Source organism: Corythoichthys intestinalis, chromosome 7 (assembly GCF_030265065.1).
Source record: "Corythoichthys intestinalis isolate RoL2023-P3 chromosome 7, ASM3026506v1, whole genome shotgun sequence".
NCBI classification, from domain to species: domain Eukaryota; kingdom Metazoa; phylum Chordata; class Actinopteri; order Syngnathiformes; family Syngnathidae; genus Corythoichthys; species Corythoichthys intestinalis.
In genome coordinates this window covers 7,619,265-7,646,539 of record NC_080401.1, presented here as the reverse complement: position 1 = coordinate 7,646,539, position 27,275 = coordinate 7,619,265, and the positions used below count along the sequence as shown (strand labels likewise).

At 39.6% G+C, this 27,275-nt stretch overlaps 1 protein-coding gene and 1 long non-coding RNA gene across 2 annotated transcripts in view; one reads left to right on the top strand and one right to left on the bottom strand.

The window, feature by feature from the left end:
* LOC130918507 (BMP/retinoic acid-inducible neural-specific protein 3-like) overlaps positions 1-21,663 on the top strand; it is a 163,673-nt gene extending 142,010 nt beyond the window's left edge. The window contains exons 7-8 of the mRNA XM_057840250.1: positions 6,952-7,174; positions 18,198-21,663. Coding sequence (XP_057696233.1) covers positions 6,952-7,174; positions 18,198-19,314 — 1,340 coding nt within the window. The 3' untranslated portion in view covers positions 19,315-21,663. The remainder of the gene's footprint in view (positions 1-6,951; positions 7,175-18,197) is intronic.
* The window catches only part of LOC130918508 (uncharacterized), a 51,430-nt gene continuing 27,368 nt past the window's right edge, over positions 3,214-27,275 (bottom strand). The window contains exons 3-4 of the long non-coding RNA XR_009063770.1: positions 3,489-3,837; positions 3,214-3,409 (exon numbers count right to left, since the gene is read on the bottom strand). This is a non-coding gene — a long non-coding RNA (uncharacterized LOC130918508). The remainder of the gene's footprint in view (positions 3,410-3,488; positions 3,838-27,275) is intronic.

Genomic DNA, 27,275 nt, shown 5'->3' with positions numbered 1-27,275 from the left:
TATATGGCTAAGATAGGTGCCCGTTTTGGTTTTAGGTCGGTAGCAGCTTTGGTTTTGAAAATATTTGAATTTGAAATTTTTGAAAATAGGCCCCCCCATGGATCGGCCCCGTTTCCCGTGTCATGTCAATAGGTTATGAAGTCTATGCTTGGGCCTTGGGCAACCCACCGGCCAGCCAAGGACAGGAAATTTATGTAAAAACGATGTCGATCGTTCGTATATTTTGAAAATATTTCCAATTCTTTTATAGTTCAATCTGAGGTCAACCAGCCTCCCATTTGGATTAAAAATTGCTAAAAATTGTGTCAATCGTTTATGCTTCGCTTGTGCTGGTTTGTGCTGTAAAAATGTTTGTGCTGCTATCGTTTTATAGATATTGAGATCTTAATTTCGAGTGATGACGTCAATCGCAGCCCCTCCATTGCGGCCGACCGAGCATACCAAATCTCTTAATAAAAGAGGGGTGTCCTCATAACTAGCACAAACGTAGCACAAATGAATGGCACAATTTCAGGTCCATTTTGCAATAAATGGGGGGCTGCGTGACGTCATAACTCAAATGTATTTCTCCATATCTCAAAATAACATCAGCACAAACGAATTTTAAACAACTGACACAGTTTTTAATCAAAATGGGGCAATGGTTGGCCTCGGATTGACCTATAAAATAATTGTAAATATCTTTAAAATTATAGCACAAACGAATGACATCATTTTTGTGTAAATTTGCATCTGACGGAGGGGTAACTTCACAGAGATGACAGGAACGGCCACTGCCCTCTGCTTTCGTTCACTTTATAACCAAAAATACATCCCTCCCACCTTCTGGCAGAGATAATATCAAACCTGGAAGGCATCCAACTCTGAGAACTACTTACCTTGCAAAGCTTGGGGGTTGTATTGGCTCTGGAGCCTGCCGACACTCAGCATTGGGATCCAACATGCTCACCCCTCCTTTTGAGTTGGACTTGAGTAGGACATCAACATCAGAGAGCCACATCAGTATCACCCGTGACATACCATTAAGGGGTGGACAAACTTTTGTAGTGTCCCAACAATGAGATGAAACAGTGATGTTGTCATTTCCCGTCTTCACATTAGGTTAACAAAAATAATAAAAATGAGAGCATCGGCAAGGATGAAGCTGGGAAAGTAAATAAATGAAAGACTAAAAAATAAAAAATCCACAAACTATAGAATGTCAATAATTTCATGTTAGAAATTCACCCGCTTATAAATATTTCACTTGCAAAGGCCTGGAAGGTGTGAAAGTCATGTTTCACATGGGCTATAAGTTTTCTCACCTCCCCAACAGAGGTGGAATTTCTGAGGAAAAAAAGTATAAGAGTATCCAAACAACAACCATGAAGACCAATGTTTTCCTGGAAGCAACAAAACAATGGATATATCGTTGAAACAATTGTAAGAGGAGCAAGCTATAGAATGCCTGTTCACACATAAATTATTAACAGTAAAAATAAGTATCAATGTACGCTGCAAATTTATAACGTCTTAATCAGATCACGTTTCTTAAATCTAGTCAAGTAATTTTCTCCATCTTGTTTGGAGTGGAAAAGACTAGTTAATAGATTAATGCGTCAGATTATTACACTTTAAGTAAATATTAATTCAGTGGTACCTCGAAATACAATCGCTTCGACACAGGATCTTTTCGACATCCGACGTAAAATTTGACTCGCCATTTGTTTCTATATCCGACGACATGCTCGAAATACGACAGTTAATGACAGCTCCGCAGTTTCTTTGTTTTGCTGGAAGACGGACGCAAGGCGGATTTTCTTGTGAGAGAAATCAGCACTGGTTCCAAGAAGATTAGTAAAGGTGCTGAAAAAAGGAAAAGACTTCCACTTCCTAGATAGCCAAATATACCTGGAGCGGACATGGGCCAGATGTACGGCAAATTTTGGCCGAACTTCATGAAATGGATCCGCCCCAGTGTCTTTTTGAACAATGGCCCAAACTCAGTAAGGAGTCACTTGCCGGATCAGCAACAAGTTTTTTGCCAGAACTGGTCCAAAGTAGCAGACACAACATTAATGTATGGCCCGGATATGGCACACATGTTACCCAATCTGGGCCAGATTGGTATCAAAACCATTTTCAGTATTAAATTTGGAGTCCATTTTGTTCAATGAATCATACTGTAATGTGTTTATATTGCAAATTAAATTTGTCTATGAAAAGCAATACAGTGATACCTCAGCTCACGAACGCTTAAGCTCACGAACTTTTCGCCTCAAGAACATTAAATTCGCGAGCATACAGTCTCTGCTGACAAACTAGTTTTCGGCGGATGAACCAAATCACGCGGTCGAACAGCGCCACGAGAAGCTAACGCACGCTCACGGCGTCCCAGTTCGTCCCCTCCCTTTCGTTGAGTGCGGACGTGGTTTGTGTTTGATAGACATTTTGGACCATATTGAGTGTACTTTTGCTATTATGGGACCGAAAAAGAGTTACCTACAGTCCTTATGGAAGGTGACTCGTGTTACCAATTCGCCCTCGACTGGTAATTGGCGGTGCTTTCAGCTTCCCACCGTCGTGAGAAGTGGACCGGCGAGTCACGTTGGCTCGTTGTCGTCGGTTGTCTTCGGTTCACCCGATTTCCTCTCCAGAAAGGTGGCGGCGTGCATACAAACACCCAGAGGCGTCGGATGGCTTTTTGTGGGCACTTTTATTAACAACCAAAAGCATGTGGGGGGCACAGCAGTGGAGTCTACGCTAACTGCGCACTTTGCCGGTAACACTCTCCTTCCAAACAGTAACTCCCTCCCTCCTCCTCCCACTCCATTCCATCAAGCCATCAACTACCATCACAAAGGTAAATAAAACGACTTTATTATACAGTACAGTTTATTTCTTTAATTATAATACAATAGCACATTTATTATAGATAAAATAAGGTATATTTTTGTGTAGTTTTAAGGCTTATTTAGTAGAAAATTATGTTTTATGGGGACCTGGGAACGGATTATTCTCATTTTAATGGTTTCTTATGGGAAATAAATGTTCGGAAGACGAACTTTTCGCCTCACACACAGTTTCTGGGAACCAATTATGTTCGTGAGCTGAGGTATCACTGTATTTACGTTCTTTTTCATGCCATTTATTAATGCTACCATATTAATGAAACATAAAGAACATAACAATATAACATTTTTTTTTCACAAAATATTTTAATTGGAACAAGCAACTCAACATTAAAGATGGCCCATTTTTAGACAGTAAACAACATATTGTATTTGTTAAGATTCTGGGGTAATGGAGAACCTAATTCATTGACGATGAGAGGAAGTGTAAGATAGTGTCCAAAGAATCCAGTGGGCAATTTGGTGATAGAACAGGTAAACGGGCAGGCAGGTGTTTTGCCAGGCAAGCAGTATAGGATCTATGGGGGGAAAAACACAAAAATGAGCTCAGTATCAGGATTACAAGATTCTTTGTTAGCTGAAAGTCACATACAGTACCTGTAGGTGAGTTGTTGATCTGGTGATGATGTGAGGCCAAGGACCGGTTTTAAGTTGGCTGCTGACGATGATCAGCGGCACATGGTCCCCGGCTCACTCATCTGTGCAATTAAGGCGACAAATAAGGCAAAACTGTCCTAGTGCCGATCCAGGCCGCATCTGGTACACTGACGTTAAGCAGGAGTTTGAGCACGTCCGGTCTGCAAGGTCCTCCCTGGAACGGTGCGTAACCTATCATTTGGTCTGTCATAGTGCTGATCCGGGCCGCATCTGGCGCACTGACGTTAAGCGGGTGTGATTGCTATGCGGATCTGGCGAGCTGGGGCCGGATCCGGCACGCAGTTGCCTGCTGTTAGGGAAGATGGAGATGGAAATGATGGAAAAATATGAGCATGGTGTGCGCATCCTTGAACTGGTTCGACAATACGGCTGTAGAATGTTGATCTCGACGGTCCACCTCCGACCTGCGTTCGCCAGACTTTATAAGTTAAGGTGACAGTTATTATTGTGGTAACATCGCCACAGAAATCGCTAGCTTCGTCAGGTTTTTAATCATTTATTCCATCAACTTGTGAAACACAACACGCCTACTGTCCACTGAAGTTGACGCCAGAAACAAAACATTAAAAGAATAAGTAAAATAGAACCGCACTCTCTATCTCACCATCACGGTACAGCAAAAAACTTATTATTAATATTATTATTAATGGTTATGGTTATATTCCGATGTTTATATATAATTTATTTGTTTTGCTATGTGTAATTGCAATTTGTAATTGTACCAGCAGTATTTATTAAGGATTTAGTGTAGGTTTTGGGGCTGTGGAACGAATGAATGGAATTACTGTATAATGTATTCTTATGGCTTGCTCAACACACGAAAATTTCGACTTACAAACAAGGTCCTGGAACAAATTAACTTTGGATATAAAGGTACCACTATATTTGTTCTTATTAAGCCCCCGCATCTAAAAGTTGGTAATTTTTCCACATGAATCAAGAAAAAATTCTTTCAAATAATGTTTCGAACAATACCTTTTCTTGAATTCAGAACATTTTGACATTTCAAAGCTGTATACTGATCCTAACTCATGGTTCTTACTTGCACAGTGAGAGACATATTGTTAACTATTTGTATGTGATTATTATGCCTGTGTGAATGCAATATATTCTAGTTTTTCGAATATGTTTTGGAAAAGGCCATAGCTCACCGACTGGACCACACAGATTTTTCTCAGATTTAGATGTTATATTTTGAATCCTCTTCAAGTTTAAATTTACATTGTGTATTTTCTAAAGTTCAACAACGAACCATAATTTTCACTTTGGGTTGTGTCATTAAATATTTGGATCTAACAAACATAATAATAATTATTATTGAAAGAAATTCTTTAAAATCCTTTGAGCGAGCATGTTTTTTACATGAATCCTGAGTTTTGATCTTTACTATGTTCAGTAATATTTATCTGATTCATCACTTGGGAAGATATTTTATTCCACTATTTAATCAATTTTACCTGGGAGTGAAAGTGGGCAGGAAAGGTCCGAAACACCATTCGGGTAAAAGATTTGTTGCCAGAACTGCCTGGAACGCTGCTTTGATCCTGAAAATATGACCGCAACGGTCCAAACACTATGTTAAAAAAAACCTGCCAGTTGCCACACACGCATCTCCAAGAATAAAACATTCTGCTAACATCAGATTTACATACACAAGTGTTAACAACAAGCCTAATAAAGGGCTTGTGTAACGTAATCCGTTTCCACCGATGTTTATGATGTATTTGTTCCACCTAGTTCTCCCCAGTGGCGCCATTTCTCTCAAGCCCCTTTCACACATACCTGAACATTGTTTAAATCCCAGGATTAAAATGGGTAGCCCGTGTGTGAAAGCAATTTCACCGGGTCGCGTCCTAGTATAATGTCTGAGACTTACCCGGGACGCAGCATGTGTGAAAACAACCGTTGAATTCCCGGGTCACAGCACAAAGGCCGATAAAGTAAATATCATGGCGGACCGATCGCCATCTCCTCTTTCTTCACAATAAGACAAAAAGTGGTAAACAAACCTCACAATTAACAACATGGCAAAATGGAAATAGCAAAATTAAACTGAAATCAAAACGAAGTTAAATTTGTACTGGATCGTAGCGCCGAGGAAGAGAGTCCATTGTCCATCTTTGGAAATGTTTGGTTTATTTCATTGCTAATGCTGACCAAAAATGACATAATGTCCGGTTATAAATTCGCGCCGGCCTGTCTGTGAAAGTGTCGAACACTGGTTATTCCCGGGATATCCCTCCATGTGTTAAAGCCATGACACGGGTAAATGTCGGGGTACCTTACACAGGAATTTACCTGGATATAATGTATCGGTATGTCTGAAAGGGGACTTCAGTGTATCTGACGATTTGTGTCGATTTCGCTCCAGATACACGCAGCAAACCACCCTGATGGACTGACACATGAGCAGCATGGATAGTTAGGTCTGACTTGTTGCTTGTCGGGTTTGGACTGCACAAGGCGGTGGAAATTTTGGGGCCAGAGAAGACGGGGAGATGATGTTACTATAAGTCCCACCTGTGGGCAATTGCCCGTGCTGAGCAGAGTATAGCCTAAATAATTGGTAATTGTTGTCATAACATTTATTCCATGGATATTATCTGAAATTGAGGCTTGTAAGTCCCACAGCATGGCAAGTGGGCATGTGTGTGTTGTTCTCAGCACCATTTGCTGCGTATGTTCCGGGACCTGTGCTCGTCTCATCATCCCTGAGCTGTCATATGTACTTTGTGTTCAGGCACCTTATGATTTACAAATTAAGCACTGCCCACCCCCCATCCTCCTCAAAAAATAAAAAAATAAAATAAAATTCTGGCTGCGTGGCGACCTTTATGTCAGGGAGTACCAGCAAGAAATTCTAGCCACTTTCACCCCTGATTTTACCTCATTAAGATAGTTTGATTGATGGCCTCTGAAGCAGTCATTTTATCATCTGAGTTTCATGTCAGTGAGAATTAATAAATTGATGTTCACTATCATGTGAACTAATCTGTTTGTTAAACCATGCTTTTATTTGACAGTTGCTCTGATAAACTATAAATTCCTATCCCTTGTGCTCAATGTCAAACCTAAAGTATTTTCTCTACAAAAAGAAATAAGCTCTTGGAAAGCTTTTGGCTATTCATAAAATGAAAAAATAGGGGGGAAAAAAAAAAAAATCCAAACCCTTATTTAGCGCTGCCGTATTTCATTATCATAAGCATCAAACAATTTCACTTCCAGTTAGCCCCAGAGCTGCCTGTGTGGCCTGCGTGAAGGGATTTTCTCATTTAGTCCGATTAAATTAGCCACATATATTTAGAGTGAAGTGGAGAAGGCGTGTGTGTGATAGGAAAAAAAAAAAAAAAAAAAGAATAACAAATAATAAAAGACCGTTCACATTTATCTTCCTCCCTTCCAGACGAATTCCAGAATTTTGTTCGGAGACTTCCCACATTGTATGCTTTGAACACATCTGCCGTCGAGTTCTTCTGGAAAATGGAACCGGCAATTCATCAGCGCTACAAACAGCTGGAGCTCAACACTCAGCAGCTTCTGAGCAAATCTAGGCGGCTCATCAACAAGCTCTTCACCCTCAGCAAGAGGTGCCACACCAAGCCCAAAATCGTTACTCTGAGGGAGAGGTGAGGTCCTCTGGTATTGTTGAAGTATTCCCGCTGACCTTGCTGTTGACAGAATGTGCGTGTGCATGTGAGTGTATGTCTCTGCCTGTGCCAGCAAGCACCACAGTATGAGAAAATAAGCAAAAATTCAAAAGCCTCCAGCCACATCATAGTCCTTTTAAGCAATGCGAAAATGGCACAGCTCATTTATTTTCTTCTGCCTACTCGGTGCACAGCACGTTTGCCTGAACTAAGCATTATGCTAATCTCACATACACTATATCAGGCCTTTGATAGTCGAGGTGCCACAGATGTTGGCCATTGTCTCACATCTAATGATTGCAGGTTGTAGACTGCCAGCCGTTGTAAAAAGAAATTAGGACTGTACTCGTGTAATATTAAGAATTCAGTTTTTGTGGACGTTTTTGTTCCCCCAAGTCTTTTTGAATTAAAAGAAAAAAAGATTGAGGCAAGGAAAGTTCTGATCGTTCATTTTTTTCCACATGTATATGTTATATGAGGAACAACAACATGTATTTTGTTAGGCACTGTTACACGATCACCCCCACGCCTACACCCATCATTATTGAAGACTGAAGCTGCTAAAATTAAAAGAAATTAAAGACATTAACAAATAAATAAAAATGAAAACCACTATAAATACAAAATAAATAACATTCAAAGATTGAAAATAAATATAGAAATAAATGAATAAATTAATCAAAGCAATAATAATAATGAATAAAAATAAGAAAATAAAAGTGGAAATTAGAGGTCAACCGATATACTGTATTGGCCGGCTGATATATGGACGGCGATTGGCCGATTAGCAAACAAAAAATAAGCCGATTTAAAAAAGGATTTTGATCAGGCATCTGTGTGCCCATAGCAAAAATTTGCTACTCATCTATTGCTTAATCTCGTCTCGCGAGACGAATTTGATCATCTCAAATTTATCTCATTCTCTGCTTATATGTACCCTTAGGAGAAAGTGATGAGTAAAAATGAGCAAAGACATGAATGAGACAAAGGAGATTGATTTGAGAAAACCAGATTTGAACAATATTTGAGAAGAGAAATTCTCTTAATTAAAAATGGAGTTAAACTTGTACAGCAACTTTCAGGCACTTAAAGCACTTTGATACTATATCCTCATCTACCTGCTGGTGACGCAACGACGTGGGGTTCAGTGTCTTGCTCAAGGATACTTAGATGAACTCACAACCTCTGACTTGGGGAACGACTTCCCTACCTCTGAGCCACACACAGTCTCAGATACACTATGATCGATGTGATGTGGCACATCAATGGAAAGCAACTTCAGAAAGCGTGTAGCAGCGATGAAGAAAATGTATTATATTTTGGTTCATTTAATAATTTATAGATTTCTTTCATATTTAAAAAAAAAAAAAAAAAAAAAACTTCCAAATCGCAGACATGTTGCCTGTGAGCCAGTAGTTTTAGCGAGACACCGTTAGCCAGCGTGTTGCCCTTTTTTGATTACGTCATCAAACAAGAGGACTGAGGTTCTTTAAACTCTTTTGTGGTAAACTTTTGGTCTTCGAAACCAAAAACCGATAATGCATTTGTAGTGGCCGATAGTTTTCCTCGCCGAATTTCAGTCACATCTCTAATTTTTACATTGAACAAGATGAACCAAATGAACCAGATGTTATTTAATTAATTATTTGACCAATTATAATATTTTCTCGGATTTGGCAAGAGATTAATTAAGGTGTGATTGGACATGACAAAGCAGAAACTATTTTTTCTTACAATGAAATAATCTTGAAAACCCTAAATGAGCAATTCCAGACTGCAAGGAGATCAAATTGAGAAATATTTGTGACTGGCACAATAGAAGGTTGCGCCGCGAGATCAGTAAAAGAGGCAGCTTTGAGGCAAGTTGAAGAAATAAAATACTTTGCTCATCCATATCTTTTACTGAGACATTACTGAGATCGTGACTCCAAGCAACGAGATAAAATTGAGACGCATTTCAGATCGACACAACTACTCATAGTTGTCTCTTGGTAAGATCTTGAAAAGAGACAACTTTGAGACTTTATTGAATAATCGTGCCAGTAAAACGATTCTGAAGACCTTCTCATGTAATGCTCACTATGAGACTTACTTCTCATGAGACAAATTTGAGAAACCTGAGAAAAACACCCTGGTCTCGATTATTGCTGATTCATTTCCCAGAGTTGTAAATGAGACATGAAGAAGATTTCATCTTCAATTTTGCTTTGCTATGGGTGGGTAACTGTAGCCGCCACTGACTGGTAGGACCCCAGAAGGACCTTACTGCAGCTTGAAGGCAGGCTTCTAGAATTTTGTAAATATTGTAAGATTATTTTTATTGCATGAGAGAATATGCAATGTTGCTTTAGCCTTTTAAGGTGTTTACTGAGTAATCCATTCACTCTAAATTTGACTTGTAGCGTTAGCATAGCATTCGTGTTAGCATTAGCTTTAGCATAGCGGGCATTCTCTTAAACTCTCACTTGTTTATATCTCGTTATGATGTCCTGGTGTGTTTAATTATTTGAAAATAATGTGCTGTTCTTGCCAAGTGTGTATCTTCATAAAAATAATCGCGCACTCGTTGGTTTAGTGGCACTAGACTGAATTAATCCTTTATGTATCCTTTATAATCTACATGCTTTAAAAAAAACTAGATCAGCCTCAATTATCGGCTTACAAAATTGGCTTTTGAACATCGGCAATCGGTTGAATTTTTTTTAAAGATTTGGGCCCTTGAGAATCCCATATCAGTCGACTTCAATTGGAAATGTCTACAAAAATAAATACAGTATATGATTAGATCTGTTGGTTATTTGTTTTTCTCAAATCCATCTAATTTCTCTCAGTGATATCTCTTTTTTTTTTTTTTGCTGAAGGTCTGTCAAATCACCACTCAAGTAGAAGTTAGTGTTCTGCAGAACATGAAGAAGAAGAACAACTTTTGGGGGGGAAAGGTCCTGAATTGATCGTCTTGAAATTAAAATATTATTAGATTTTTTTTTTGTATACACTGTATCTATAAAGCAAGTGGGCCATTGTTAGCCACATCCTTTAAACATGCCCAACCGCATTAGTTTTCACAAATCACATTTAGAAAGACAAGGTTTAGCTTGAGAAATGGGCTTTTCTCATTCCTTTCTCTTTAACATTATTGTACTTTATTTTGAGTCTAGAAATATGGAAAGTTTTGTTTTATTAACAGTATTTTTTAATTAATTAATTATCTATGTGAAAAGAACTATTAGTGTAAATGAATACATAGCAGCATGTAAACACATCTCCTTTTCTTGCCATGCACACTGTGTCTCCATGACAGTTTACATGTCCTGCTGACACAGAGTGCATCTTAATGGTGGAATGGCTTCTCTCACCTGCTGTGCACAGCCTTGACAGCAACGAGATGTGCATGACAATCAGATGTTTCATCAAAAGTGAAAAACATCAAAACAACATAATGAAGTTTATTTATATAGCTCTAAATATATAAAACAACAGCTGACATTAGTCATTCATTCATTTTTCAAGCCACTTATTCTCATGAGCGTGATGTAGCCTATCCAAGCCAACTATGGGCAGTGAGCTTGGTAAACCCTAAATTGTTTGCCAGTTTATCGCAGAGCACAAGGAGACGAACAACCATCTACACACAAACTCATACCGAGGGATAATTAGGAGTGTTAAATCAGCTAACAATGCATGTTCGCATGCATTTTTTTTTTTTGGATGTGTGGAGTTTGCATGTTCTCTCTGTGCCTGTGTGGATTGTCTCTGGGTGCTCCGGTTTCCTCCCACATCCCCAGAACGTGCATGGTAGGCTGATTAAATACTCTAAATTGTCAGGTATGAGTATGTGTGGAAATGGTTGCTTGTCTCCTTATGCCCTGTGAATAGCTAGCAACCAATTCAGTTTGTACTGCCAAAATGGGGTGTACAGGGCAAAGAAACACAATAATATCGGTTAACGATAATTATCGGCCGATAATGGCAATTAACTCATTTGCTCCCAAAAACGTATACATTTTTACAAGAGGCATCTATGGGTTCCGATCTATCTAAAATGTAATGCACAAAGCTCAAAACCCATTTTAAAGCAATAAAACTGGCCACTGGAGGTCAGTAGCGCATTTGGTAAGAACTCAGGCCAAGAAGAAAAATAGTCAGGAAACGGAAGTTGGAGGGATCTTGTGAAGACGTGTGAGAATTTGAGAAAAATGTGGAGAACGATCAGGAATAAAAAGGCAAACCACACTGGAGGAGTGTTTTGAAAAGAAAACGAACCATCGTCAAAGAAAGATTTTTAAAAAATCTATCTTGATTAGAAAGACCATGACGTCCACAACAGCGTCAGGTTCCACACGGGTTCTGCGGAGCTGACCTTGCGTTACTCCTTAGCCCGAGGTTGAAACCAACGATGAAGATGATGAAAAAAGTGAGACCGATCTTGATCCGGACTCATAAGATTAGCCACGGGAGCAGCCGAGAGCCTTCCCCATTATTATGTGCGCAAATAGTTCAACAGTTCATTAGTTTAGTTATGTGTAAATAAATAGTTACTTTAAGATCAAAGCTCTATTTGTCTTGTTGTCTATCTTAAAAGGAAAACATTATTCAGATGTTTGGGATATAACTAAAGCAAAAAATAGCTGTGTATAAGTCAAAGTTATGTTTGAAATGCATGCTTTCATAAAAAGCTCAATTGCTCTTTTTTTCATGAGAAATTTTAATAAATATAATAATAATTTTAATAAAAAGTTTTTTTCATCTTTTTTTTTTTTATCTATCTTTTATCTAGTCTAATCTTTCTTTTGGTGGGTTCCATGTTTATATAGCAATACAACAGAATTTTCTGTGGGCCTTGCAAAATCAGTCAAAATCCAGTAAAATGGCCGGGAGCGAAGGGCCTTGCTCTGGTGAAAATGGCTGGGAGTGAATGAGTTAATGACATCACACAGATAATCACGATTTTTTTTTAAAAAATCAACCAATAATGCAATCCAATAATTATAGACTTGAATTAGCCCCCAAGTGTGCGCAATCGACGCAGTTTTTTCCAATTCTGCTCTGCCGCCTCAACCCCTCCACCCCCTGAAGCCCCTGTCGCATGAGTGACGTTACACAAAATGCTTGATATCATAGCAGCTCTGTCACAAGTGTGAGTTACTTTTCCGTGTGTGAACCAAATAATGCTCTCGCCATCTGCAAAACATGTACTACAGAAGTGTCACGAGGCGGAAAGAAAGCATCCTCATTCAACACCACTAATCTGATCAGCCATTTAAGGATTTGTGGAACGAATACAAGTCTCCCACTAGTGCGAATGCTAAAGCTAATAGTGGAAAGCATACTACAGGGCTTGTGACGATTAGAGACACTTTTGACAAGCAGCCGCCGGCTCAGTCTCAGGCAGCACCGCCCCTACTCATCTCCGATTCAACTCATTAAGCACCACCGCCAGACTGAGGCCTAATGCAGGTGCTCGTTTTGTGGCTTGACAGACGGAAGAGAGGCCAGGCTCGGTCGAACGAGAGCATCTAGAACCCCGCTACTTTTTAGATGTATGCTTACCTGCCTTATACGACCACCATTCTTTGTGAAAAACATGCCGATCACATCAGTTTCACCACGGACATTTGGACAAGTGTTGTCAGTCAAGTAGGCATGCTTATCATCACGGCACAATGGATAGATGATAATTTCAACATGCACCAAACCACACTCACAAGAACTGCCTGGCTCACTAATGCTAATATTACTATTTGTTTTTATCAAGCCCATACATCTAAAAATGTGTCATTTTTCACCTAAATCAAGAAAAAATTGTTTTCAAATAATGTTTTGAACCATATCTATTCTTGAATAAAGAACATTTCTGAAAATTTTGTTTGGATTAAATATATTTAATTGTTTAAAATAAGGCTGTTAAGCTTATTTTCAGCTAGCTATATTTCTTATTTCAAGAAATCTAAGTGAGAGAAATTTACTTGAAGCGCTGGCAGATAATTTCACTTATTTCCAAAAGAGATATTCTGAAAGCAAGGGAATTTAACTAGTCTGTTGGAGGTGTGTTTTTGCAGTGTAGTAATGTTATATATGTTAGGGATGGCTTACTTTTTGTACAACTTAGGTATTTACTCTGTAAGTAATTGTTGCCAAATGTTTACCATTACACAATGTCAGACAATCTGTCAGTAGCCACGTTTACATGCTGACTTTTATTCATACCGATTCAAATCATTCCGAATGGAAATTTCACATCAGCTGTTTACATGTCACTTCATCTATTCCGATCCAGCGTTTACATGTGTCTGCCTTTATTCCGAAAGGACGTTTGACAACTGCCGTCTGAGATGCGCAGATTAATCAAAACAAAGCGTCACGTTGCAAAACATGGAGATCGATCGTCAGATCAGCTGCTGTTTTAACTTTTCGAGTGGAAACAAAACTTCAGAATGACACGCCGTTCATTTAAAAAGTTGTGTGGGTGCGCTGTGCGTGTGCTTGGAAGCCATGTTGCAAGTGACGTTACTTACGTCACCAAGTGACGTCACCACGTCAGTACGGAGCATGCGCAGAAAGAACGCAACCAGAGACAATTCCGCTTCCCTGTTTACATGATATAATTTTACTTCTAATCAGTTTGGGAAAAGGAATATTCCACCCCTGTGAATCGGAATGAAATTCCATTCGGTATTGGCCTGTTCATTCCGAATGAGGTGTTTATATGGAACACATTTATTCGGTTTGAACAAATATTCCGATTGTAATTGGAATATTTGGCTCCATGTAAACGTGGCAATTGTTTAGTTGTTGGAATTTACTGCTTGTTCACATTTGATGTGAAGAAAAAAAAGCTATACATTCTATTTTTGCACAGTAATATTTACTCTTGTGTATACTTTAAAATTTTACACATATCTTTCCATAGAATTATCGGCTTGAAATGATCGTTTATCAGCTGGAACGAGGAGGGAATTATCAGTTATAGGTAGTAGTTGAAAAATGTATTATTGTGCATCACTAGTACAGGGTCTGCTGCCCATCATTAGCTGGGATACACTCCAGCAGCCCCGCTACCATTGTGTGGAAAATAGGCACGGAAAATATGAATGGAAAAAAAAAATAACCCCTATCGCTATTGTCGCAAAATAGCGACATTCCAGACTGTAGCAGCCCCAATGCTTTTTTTTTTTTTTTTTTTTTCCCATGGATCTGTGTCGCCTCTACTTTCCATCATACATACAGTAATGTTTTTTTATTTTTATTATTATTTTTTATTAATATAATTATTATTAGGGTTGTTCCGATCATGTTTTTTTGCTCCCGATCCGATCCCGATCGTTTTAATTTGAGTATCTGCCGATCCCGATATTTCCCGATCCGATTGCCTTTTTTTGCTCCCGATTCAATTCCAATCATTCCCGATAATTTTTCCCGATCATATACATTTTGGCAATGCATTAAGAAAAAAAATGAATAAAACTCGGACGAATATATACATTCAACATACAATACATAAGTACTGTATTTGTTTATTATGACAATAAATCCTCAAGATGGCATTTACATTATTAACATTCTTTCTGTGAGAGGGATCCACGGATAGAAAGACTTGTGACTTTGTATATTGTGACAAATTATTGCCATCTAGTGTATTTGTTGAGCTTTCAGTAAATGATACTGTAGCCATGCCCAAATGCATGATGGGATGTGGAACCATGACTGTGCGTAGTGCTACCAATTGATATATCTTCTCTGCGTTGGGAAATAACATAAGGTGTTAAGATAAAGATCAGTTGCTACCTTGCTTCTCATGATATTATTAATCGTAGGGAGAGGGATTGTAAGGCTTTAGCCAATTAAAAATAGGCTCCAAAGGATGCCAAAATTCACTCTACTCATTTAACGCTGCCTTTTATCTCTCTGTATAGGTAAAACAGCGCCATTTCAGATTGAGCGCGACAATGCGTGAGTGGGTCGTGCAAACCATGCATTAATTGCGTAAAATATTTTAACGTGATACATTTTTTAAAAAATTAATTACCACCGCTATCGGGATAAATTTGATAACCCTACCTTAAGCCTAAACTAAAGACTCTGTATGAGTGTAACATATTATGTCTGTAACGTTAAATACAATTAGAAAACAATTTAATTAAAAAATATTTATATATCAAAAAAAGGCATGGCCGATATTTTTTTGCCGATTCCGATACTTGACGTGATCGGACCCGATCGACATCTCTAATTATTATACTATGAGTTTTAATTACCTTTCTCAACTATATTTAGCATTTACATGAAAGTTTTTTTTTTTTCACTTCTAACAAAGAAAGTGCCGCTAGGATGAATATGAAAGCCTCAACTCAGTACTAGTGATGGGAATTTCGGCTCTTTTTAGAGAGCTGGCTCTTTTATAATAAAACAACTATTTACAATAAAACAACATAAGTAAGCTTTGATTACCACACAACAAATTATGAATTAAAATTTGTAAAACAAAAAGAAAAAAAAGCAGCATCAAGGTAAAAGTTTTAGCTAGTCTTTAGCAAAGATTGGCATTAAAAACCATATCATAACCATAAATTATCTAAGTATATTAAATACAGTTGTGGTCAAAGGTTTACATACACTTGTGAAGAACATAATGTCATGGCTCTCTTGAGTTTCCAGTTATTTCTACAACTCTGATTTTTCTCTGATAGAGTGATTGGAACGGATACTTCTTTGTCACAAAAAACATTCATGAAGTTTGGTTCTTTTATGACTTTATTATGGGTTAACAGAAAAAGTGATTAAATCTGCTGGGTCAAAAATATACATACATGGATCTGAAAAAGCAAATCATTGACTTGAACAAGTCAGGAAAGTCACTTGGAGCCATTTCAAAGCAGCTGCAGGTCCCAAGAGCAACAGTGCAAACAATTGTTTGTAAGTATAAAGTGCATGGCACTATTTTGTCACTGCCACGATCAGGAAGAAAATGCAAGCTATCACCTGCTGCTGAGAGAAAATTGGTCAGGAGGGTGAAGATTTAACCGAGAATCATCAAAAAGCAGATCTGCCAAGAATTAGAAGCTGCTGTAACACAGGTGTCAGTGTCCACAGTCAAGCGTGTTTTGCATCTCCATGGACTGAGAGGCTGCCGTGCAAGAAGGAAGCCCTTGCTCCAAAAGCGACACCTTAAGGCTCGACTGAAGTTTGCTGCTGATCACATGGACAAAGATAAGACCTTCTGGAAGAAAGTTCTGTGGTCAGACGAAACAAAAATCGAGCTGTTTGGCCACAATGCCCAGCAATATGTTTGGAGGAGAAAAGGTGAGGCCTTTAACCCCAAGTACACCATGCCTACCGTCAAGCACGGTGGATGTAGTATTATGCTGTGGGGCTGTTTTGCTACCAATGGAACTGGTGCTTTACAGAGAATAAATGGGATAATGAAGAAGGAGGATTACCTTCAAATTCTTGAAGATAACCTAACGTCATCAGCCCGAAGATTGGGTCTTGGGCGCAGTTGGGTGTTCCAACAGGACAATGACCCCAAACACACATCAAAATGGAATGGCTAAATCAGGCTAGAATTAAGGTTTTCGAATGGCCTTCCCAAAGTCCTGACTTAAACCCCATTGAGAACTTTTGGACAATGCTGAAGAAACAAGTCCATGTCAGAAAGCCATCAGATTTAACTGAACTGCACCAATTCTGTCAAGAGGAGTGGTCAGAGATTCAACCAGAAGCTTGTGGATGGCTACCAAAAGCGCCTAATTGAAATGAAAATGGCCAAGGGACATGTTACCAAATATTAGCGCTGCTGTATGTATATTTTTGACCCAGCAGATTTGATCACTTTTTTCTGTTCACCCATAATAAAGTCATAAAAGAACCAAACTTCATGAATGTTTTTTATGGCAAAGAAGTATCTGTTCCAATCACTCTATCAGAGAAAAATCAGAGTTGTAGAAATAACTGGAAACTCAAGAGAGCCATGACATGAAGAATAAACTTTTGACCACAACTGTATATGTATATTATATATATATATATATATATATATATATATATATATATATATATATATATATATATATATATATATTCTCCTCCCTCTTCTAACATGGATCTTGACCAATCACGTGCGGCTTTAACCAAAGGGGGGGGGGGGGGGGGGTGTCAGGAGAAAAAAAAAGTCGGCTCCTATTAAGAGCGGCTCCCGTCGTTCACTTCAAAGAGCCGTCTCCAAGAGCCGGTTCGTTTGCAAACGACACATCACTACTCAGTACAACAGAATGAAAATTGAAAAATGCCTCCCGTGGATGTTCATACGACAAGATCGCTGATTCGCTCATTTTGCTGTCAATAAAAAAGGGATTCAGCCTCAGACAGATTATTCAATCATCATGCAGAGAAGCCTACATCCGGGGCAACATAGCCCTGCCCACTGCCCATATACCCCCAGAGAAGCTCGGCATCCGATGGGGTAGATAAACCAAGCGGTTAAACCACGCTCTAGTGGAACAATGCACTCTGAACTCTGGAGACGCACCTGTGTCCACACTGTTTAAATGACTGAGAAGCTGCATAAATGAAAGAAAAGCAAGCTGCATCGTAACCAGTGATAAGCAGCTAATTCTGAACAAAAGCTAAGCGTATTACTGCGCATATTTAGTCAGTGACATGTACACACAACAGTATACATTTGAACACTGTTTTTTTTTTTTTTTTTTTTTTTACATTTTGGAGTAAATGAGTTTCCCTTGCAGTCCTGGAGCAATCACTGGTGTGTGGGTGTATGTGTGCATGTGTGGTACGTGTGTGTTTCATGTGCCCTTCTCAATTTTTTAAAATTTCCCACGCATTAATGTATATCATCATGATGGAAATATCAAAGATGAAGCAAGTAAACATAACATTGTCTATTATTAGGGAAAAAACATCATATAACTGTTAAGATTTAAATTAAGTATTCATTTATAATTAAATGAATTAAGCATTTCTCCAATCTCTTTTGTCTTTGTTTCAGACCTTTGACCTACTGGTTGAACTACATCCTCTCCATTAAGTACTGCAGTGAAAACAGTCACATTGGCTCATATTTGGAGGAGACCCGCAGTTGTTCCTGCCCCTTCGAGCACCCTAACTGTCAAGGTCTTATTCCCTGCACAGTGGGTGAAGGCACATCCTGTGGCTCCTGTTCTTATGAGAACCGTTCACGCTGTGCCACGTGCAACCAGGGTTACATGCTTAGTCAGGGCACATGTCGCAACGAAGTACCAGACTCCATTGACCATTACATTGGCTTTGAGACGGACCTGCAGGACTTGGAGTTACGCTATCTACTGCAAAAACGGGACAACCGCATCAGCATCCACGGGATCTTTGTCAGCAATGATGTCAGGTTAAATAACTGGTTTGATCCATCTTGGAGAAAGAGGATGCTGCTGACGCTAAAAAGTAACAAATATAAGTCAAACCATGTCCACATGCTTTTAGGGATTTCTCTTCAGATTTGCCTCACCAAGAACATCACATTGGACCCAGTTTTGTCTGTTTATATAAACCCATTTGGGGGAAGTCATTCAGAGAGTTGGATCATGCCTACAGACCAAAACAACTACCCCGAATGGGAGAGAACTAAGTTAGAGCTAGCCCCTGACTGTTATAATTGGACTTTGACTTTGGGCAACAAGTGGAAAACATTTTTTGAGACCGTTCACTTCTATTTACGGAGTCGTATCAGGGGCCCTTCGAGTAATGGAAATGGAACTGTATATTATGAACCGTTGGAGTACTTGGAACCAGGGCAAAATCTTGGCTACATGAAAATCAACAACATACAGGTTTATGGCTATAGTATGCACTTTGACCCAGACGCAATCCAGGACCTAATTTTACAGCTGGACTACCCGTACACTCAGGGATCACAAGATTCAGCCCTGCTGCAGCTGCTGGAGATCCGAGATCGGGTAAACAGACTTTCACCACCCGGAGCTCAGCCTTTGGATCTCTTCTCTTGCTTGTTGAGGCATCGGCTCAAACTAACCTCAACAGACGTTGCCAGGATCCAGGCTGCACTGCAGACATTCAGTGCCAAACAGCCCAACTCGATGGAATACGAAACAACCAAATTATGTAGCTAATAATTGGGCAGGAGGCCAAGTGCACAGATGGAAATACATCACACACTGCTGATGATGGTTAAGAGCAATTTTGTTTGAGGGGCATTCTCAATGTCAGTAAGATTCTCAAGAGTGCATTTTCAGCCTTCAAATCAATTTGTACAACACTCTAATTCAGGGGTCGGCAACCTTCGGCTCCGGAGCCGCATGCTGCTCTTTTCACCCTCTGATGAAGGCCAGTTTTATATTTTATGAACAGAACAATTGATTAAAATTTATTCTGGCGGTTGCGAGATTTAACGAAGGTTTTTAATTTCCCTTTAGTTGGCAGATCACGTTAGGCTTACTGTATTGTGTGTTTGTTAACAGAACATTCACGCAGGTCATGAATTTACCAACTATCTAAAGTCTCAGTTGCGACTTGGAAGGTGTAGCCACAAGTCTTTGCACCATTCACTGGTGCAACGACTTGTGGGTACACCGCAAACCGTTGCACCGCTAATGGCCACACACCCGTATCATGTCTGTTCAAAATTTGTATTATAGCAAGTTATATGGCTTACTAAAAGAATGAAATTACAGCAGCAATTTTTCATTAACTTACTTTTTAATATAATTGATTTGGCCCACTAAAATGAAAAACACAAAAATCTTGTTGTTCATGAGATGTGTACTATGTTACATGTGAGAGTTTTGCTTAAACCATGGAAGAGTCCTGTTTTGGCCTGGGTAAGGTCCAGTTGTAGCATGGGTGAGTTAATGAATTAAACATAATGAACACCCACAACGGGACTATATCAAACTCACACATTAAAAGACATAATGGACACTCAAGATTCCTACTCTCCCTATCTAAACAGCTATACAGGACATTTCTTTATTACTTTTGCTTGATGAGTGTAGTATCGCCGCCTGTTCCTTGCGTTCATGATAAGAAACACAAATGCTAACCCCTTAACTCCGCTACACTGTTGTTAGCTACGTAGATAACCTGCCCGGCGCGTATGGGCAGGGCAAATCTGCCCAACACTGATGATGCCATGATTGGTCGCGTGGTGAACTGCATACTATTATTGGCTAGACACCTGTTGCTCATTGAGTTGCTTTGCAAAATGCCATCCATTCATATATCCATTCATCATCTGCCGCTTAATCCGGGGTCGGGTCGCAGGGGCAGCAGCTTTAGCAGGGAAGCCCAGACTTCCCACTCTCCAGCCACTTCAACCAGCTCCCAAGGTGTTCCCAGGCTGAGAGACATGGTCTCTCCAGCGTGTCCTGGGTCATACCCGGGGCCGCCCTCTGGTGGGACGTGCCCGGAGGGAGGCGTCCAGTAGGAATCCGAACCAGATCACAATGCGGAGGAGTATCGGCTCGACACGGAGTCCCTCCCAGATAACCGAGCTTCTCACCCTATCTCTAAGGGAGAGACTGGACACCCTTCGGAGGAAACTCATTTCGGCTGCTTGTCTCCGTGATCTTGTTCTTTCGGTCACGACCCACAGCTCAGGACCATAGGTGAGGGGAGAAACGTGGATCGACTGGTACATCGAGAGGTGTTGGATTTTGAGGTGCTGATCTTCATCCCAACCACTTCACACTCGGTTGCAAACCGCTCCAGTGAGAATTGGAGGTCATGGCTTGATGAAGCCACATCACACGCACCACATCATTTGCAAAAAGCAGAGATGCAATGCTGAGGCCACGAAACCGGACACCCTCAACGCTTCTTTTGCTTTGCAAAATGGTGACAGAAAACAATTGTGTTGGTCTAATTAACTAGATTACATAAGTTCGAATATTATACAACAATAAATACTGTAGCGCTTGCAAAAATTGCCAGCGGAATGTTGCTTCAGTAAATCAGCACAGAAGTCTAGCTCACTTTTTACTCTTCATTTTTGTCCGCACCCACCTTGTAGCAACCCACCAATTGGAGCGTTGCGATGCCGTATCGAACGCACAAATAGGAAAGTTATGTTGCCGTATCGAACACACCAATAGGAGTGTCATGCTGATACAACACTGCAGCGCCAATAGTAATCCTAGTGACCCTGCGATACGTTTCTGTTAATTTTCTTTTGTGCGCTGCACATATATTCTTGTGCGCCGAGTTTCTGCAAGCAGTGCGCGATTGCACACACGCACAGCTTATAGGGAACATTGTCCACACGTCTTTGCACTTTACATAGTTAGTGAATTAATGACCTGGGTGAGTGTTCTGCGGGTAAAAGTGTGTAAAAGGTATAGACCCCAGAATATACGTAAATACAGTATATGTACATATACACATATATTCAGTCGAGCTGACACAATCTTTTCAAATGTCAATATGTGCGTGCGGCTCCCAGTGTTGTCTCGTCTGTATGAATTGGGTCTAAATCAGCGGTCTCAAACCGACTCCACAAAGGGCCGCAGTGGGTCCTGGTTTTTGTTCCAACAGATCCAGCACAAACAGTTCAACCAATGAGGTTTCTACTAACATAAGCAGCACCTGATTGCAATCAACTGATTACACTTGTAAGAAACCAGATTGGTGAAAAGGTATTTGTCTCGTTTGGTTGGAATGAAATCCAGTACCCCCTGCGGCCCTTTGAGGACCGGTTTGAGACCACTGGTCTAAATGGCTCTTGGAGTGTTAAAGGTTGCTGGTCCCTGCTCTAATTTCATCACTATCTCCAATTATTTTTTCACAGACTGAGACTTAGACATACTGTATTTACAATATAGTCGACTTTTGCGACCACTGATACATTTCCAAAACATGCATTTTTTTTTTTTTTTAAATAACACATGAAGAAAGCTTCTGTTATCTCAATCACTGACTTTGATGGATTCAGCTGCTGTAGAATATCAACCCTAACTGGTTAACTAGAGCTGGCACTAAGTGATTGGAAGATCTTACAATGTAATGCTCTCAAATATATAAAATAGACCAGCATATTTTATATTTTTGTTGTAGTGTTTTGCAGTCTATATTTTGCAGCTAAGACAACCTTTATCTGTTGCTGATATATCCTGACTTTATAGTTTAACTTGCGAACTGATTGGCAGCTCCGTTTTCAAGGTTTCCTATGAAAATAACAATTAAAAAAAAAGGAAACATCTTAAACATATTTGTATAAACAGAATATATACAGTATAAGAAAAGTGTATTCTACTAGAATTGCTCAAAATACACATTGATCACAATATGTTATGTGTGTTTATTTTTATATTGTTGTTTGTGGGGGGAAAATGTTGTGTATAAAATTGTATTATAAAATTTGTTAATACACTAAATAAAAATCTTTTTACGTGTGATTTGTAGTTAGTGTAACGTGTTGGGGAACCTGGTGTTTTTATTTATGATATGCATTTTCCAAACTCAAACAAATTCAAGTAGAGGTCTTTCATTTGAAAACAAGTAATAAAAATACAAATACTGAGCACAAAACCCTGTTTAGGGCACAGAAATATGTATTTTGTGTGCTAAGCTTAAGTCTTTCTTTGCCTTGCTTCGAAAACATTACATTACCATCAGTGTACACTAGCTACTTTGCATCACATGCATAACTGTTTAACAACAGAAAAGTCACTGTCCAGGTACGACAAAATCGTGAGTTTAGGCCAGGAGTGTATTTTCCCTTGCCATTTTACAAAAACACTATTGTAATTAGGAACTTTCTCTAAAGAGATTAAAAACACCCCTCCGAAAATGAAAGTAAACCAAACGTGTGCTTCTTAAGGATGATGATTCAAGGAGTCGTGTTGTGGGAGTCCCAGGCAATTTTCTATTTAATGGTGTATGAAATTCACAAATTCGTAAATCAACTGGAGTGAAACTGTTACTTGAATGTGCTTTAGAATGATACTATATGCCTAAAAAATATACAATACTTATTTTAAGCAAGCAGATAGGGAGAAGCAATAACATTTTACGTTAAAGAGGCACTCTACTCCGTTTCCAATATTTTGAACTGTTTCATGCATAAGCTAGGTCGAAATGGAAGTGTGCACTTGGTTGAAGTATGTTATCCAAATGTTTATTCATTATTATTATTATTATCATTATTATTATTTGATTGAAATCTCGTTTGGAAGTTAAATCCTCCTGCAGACGCTACGATTTGAAATTGTCTGAACTCCTACGTCACACTTCAGACATTACTGCATGTACCAGCCCTCTTTGTTGGTCTTTCAGAACCACCTTCATCAGAAGTGCTGAGAAAAATCATGTGGTGGTTGCTACTTTCTGCATACAGTATATAAATAGCACATTACTTGGATCTATACATGTGCATTTGATGTAGTTTAGTGCAATACTTTTGTCGCATGACCAGTTCCACACTTATTTTCCCGCAACTTCCACTCCCGGGCCGCTATTTGCCACCTCACTGGCTGAGAGCCACCTCGCAGGTTTTAAGTCGCCCTCCTCCTTTTGTCTGCAACAGTGTATTTTTTCGTCAACAACGACTAACGAAAATGTACCGTCAACGAACAATTTTTTCATGACAACGACGAGACAATAACAAGCAAGAGAGCATAACAAAATACGCAATAGTATACGTCACAGGTTCACAATGTGTGACTTTATGTGTAGTTAGCCTGCATCGTACCAGCGTCTGGTTGTGTCACTCATGTGATGTGCTGCGCACCCCGCCACGGCTCACCAGTGTGTCTTCTCCAGTCTCCAAGATTGCACACACAGTAAGATTTGTTTTATCTTGGCCAGAAAGAATATGCAATGTGGCTTCAACCTTTAAAAGGTCTGTGCTGAGTGATCAACACACAGTAAATGTAACTTGTAGCGTTAGCATAGCATTCACGTTTGCAATACGCTAATGTTAACGGCAAGTGTCCTCTTAAACGCTGACTTTTTTTTTTTTTTTTTAACAGTTTGTTGCGTCTAGGTGGGTATAACGAATTGAAAATAATGTACTGCTTTACTGCTCAGCGTATATTATCACCAAGTTGGCGTTGTCCTTGTAGACGTTACAATATGTGCTCATCTGTCAATGTTCATTCGAAATAGTCGTGAACCTTTATTTATTTGTTTTTGGAGTACATTTTATTATTTTACAGACAAAAACATTTTTAGTACAGGTCGACGAGAATTAGACGTAATTACTTTTGAGTTTTCATCACCAAAACGAGACAATGACAAACAGATTTTGAGATGACTAAAATATGACTAATAAGCATCAACCAAAAGACTAAGACGAAAATTAAAAGGGCTACCAACACTGGTCCGCAATGGACTTTAACAGCCCCTCCATCCCGCAATGCTCTCCACCGTTTACCTGGCTGAGAAGCACCTTGCTTCACCACCAAAAGTCGGCTGCCTCATGGTTCTTGCATGACAGGTTTTCCTCTGCAACGCCCCTCGACATCTTGCCAGCCAAAAGGCACTTCAGCCGGTTTGTTCGTAGTCAAGAGTAACCGTCTTTGTCTGAATGACTTTAACCCATCCAATCTCTCATGCGTTGTCTCCTGACATTTGCAAGACGACGATGATTTCCTCGCACAGAGTGCTGTCAAGTGACTGAATATATTTAGGGCCCAAGCACTAAGCGTGCGAAGGCCCTATTGTTTTGCAAATGATTATTAGGGCCCGAGCACTAGGCGTGCAAGGGCCCTATTGTTTTGCAAAGGATTATTATATTTTTTTTTTTCATGGCAAATGAAAACGGCCAATTTGGAGGCCTGAACATGCACGAAAAGTCACCAAAATTTGCACATACGTGCGGAAAATTATAAATTTCGATAATTTTGCAACGTTGCAAAAAAATGTAACAAAATGGCTCAGTGGCGCCCCCTTGAAATTTTAAAATTGGCCTATAACATTAGGGTCTGTCGGCGTAGAGCGATGAAATTTGGGAAGTCTATACCTTGTCCAAAACCGCTCCAAAAAAGCATTTACACCCATATTCCAAACCCAACAGGAAATCGGTTATTTTGGATCGAATATGAAATTTTTATCGATTTACAGGGTGCACATTTGAGACCTTTTCGCCGAGGGAGTTAGTTGGATCATCTTCAAAACTAGTGAGACCATTCAGGAGACATATGAGATCTTAAGTTTTAAAAATGGTGCGTTTTCATTCACGGGTATGACCTGGGCGTGGTGCCAAAGTCGGCCATTTTTTCGGCAAAATGACAAATTCAGTAAATGACTAATAGTTCCTTGACACAACGTTCAATCTTTTTCATATCTGGCATGTATGTGCGGTATCCCACCCTTAACACGAGTGCATTGAAATATTACCCATTCGGCCTAGCGCCCCCTAGTGAGAACAGGAAATGCCTTTTTTTACGAGACAGGTTCCTTCTCCAAGGGAAAAAAATCTGTTGACCTCAAACCTGCATCAGGGGAGCCTTAAGACCTGTGTTCAGGTGCCTGATGAAAAATATTGAGGTTTCGTTGAAGCGGAGGGGTCCAAACATGAAAGTGAAAATAACCGTCAACAATTTGTCTCGCAAAATACTTTGAACAATCATAACTCAGCAGATATACAACATATCTGCGCCAAACTTCCCGTGCTTGTTGAGAGTCACACCCTGAAGGGTCCTGTATGGGTCATTTGCATCAACTCTACAGTGCCAACTAGTGGCGACAGAAAGGAGTTTTAAAAAAGCCCTTTCCTATTGGGTTTTTTCAACATAGAGCAATGAAATTTGGGGAGTAGATACCTTATGCCTAACTGCTCAAAAAAGCCTCTTGCACCCATATTCCAAATCCAACAGAAAATCGGGTATTTTGGATCGAATGTGAAATTTCTGTCCATTTGTAGTACAGTTTACATTTGGAGGCCTGGACATGCACGAAAACTCACCAAATTTTGCACATACATGCGGCTTTGTGTGGATTTCGATAATCTTGCAACGTTACAAAAAAACGTAGCAAAATGGCTCTGTGGTGCCCCCTTGAATTTTTCAAAAAGGCGTTTCCTATTAGGTTTTTTTAACGTAGAGCAATGAAATTTGGGGAGTCGATACCTAGTGCAAAACTGCTCCAAAAAGTCTCTTGAACCCATATTCCAAACCCAACAGGAAATCGGGTATTTTGGATCGAATGTGAAATTTTATCAATTAACAGGGTGCACATTTGAGACCTTGTCACAGAGGGAATTAGTTGGATCATCTTCAAAATTGGTTACACTATTCAGGAGACATAGGAGATCTAAAATTTTCAAAATGGTGCGTTTTCATTCATGGGTCTGACCTGGGCGTGGTGCCAAAGTCGGCCATTTTTTCGGCAAAATGACAAATTCAGTAAAGGAGTAATAGCTCCTTGAAACAACGTTCAATCTTTTTCATATCTGGCATGTATGTGCGGGATCCCACTGTTAACACGAGTGCATTGAAATATTACCCATTAGGCCTAGTGCCCCCTAGTGGGAACAGGAAATGCCTTTTTTTAGGAAACAGGCTCCTCCTCCAAGGAAAAAAATTATATTCACCTCGAACCTGCATCAGGGGAGCCATAAGACATGTGTTCAGGTGCCTGACGAAAAATACTGAGGTTTGGTTGAAGCAGAAGGGTCCAACAGGAGAAGTGAAAATGACTGAAGCCATTTCGTCTCACCACAAGTTTTGAACAGTCATAACTTCTACAACATATCTGCGCCAAACATCTCGTGCTTGTTGAGTCATACTCTGAAGGGTCCTGTAGGGGTCATTTGCATCAACCCTACAGCGCCAACTAGTGGCAATAGAAAGTCACTCATTTTTCTAATATATGTCCATTCTTTTCAGGTTGGTCATTGTAGTTTCAAGACCTTTTGAAATAGTTATTTTATGGCCCACGTCCACATGTCTCTGTCTGTTGCCGTGATGACCCTTTATTCGCTCCTTTTTTGTAGTACTCTCTCCAATAAGGGTTTTTATCTCTTAGGTGTGTGAATGTAAAGAGGCGACTTTCGAGTGTGTTAGGTTCTAATGAGATGATTAGAGAGGACGATCTGCCACCAACCTGACCTGCACACTGTCCGAGTTGCGTGATG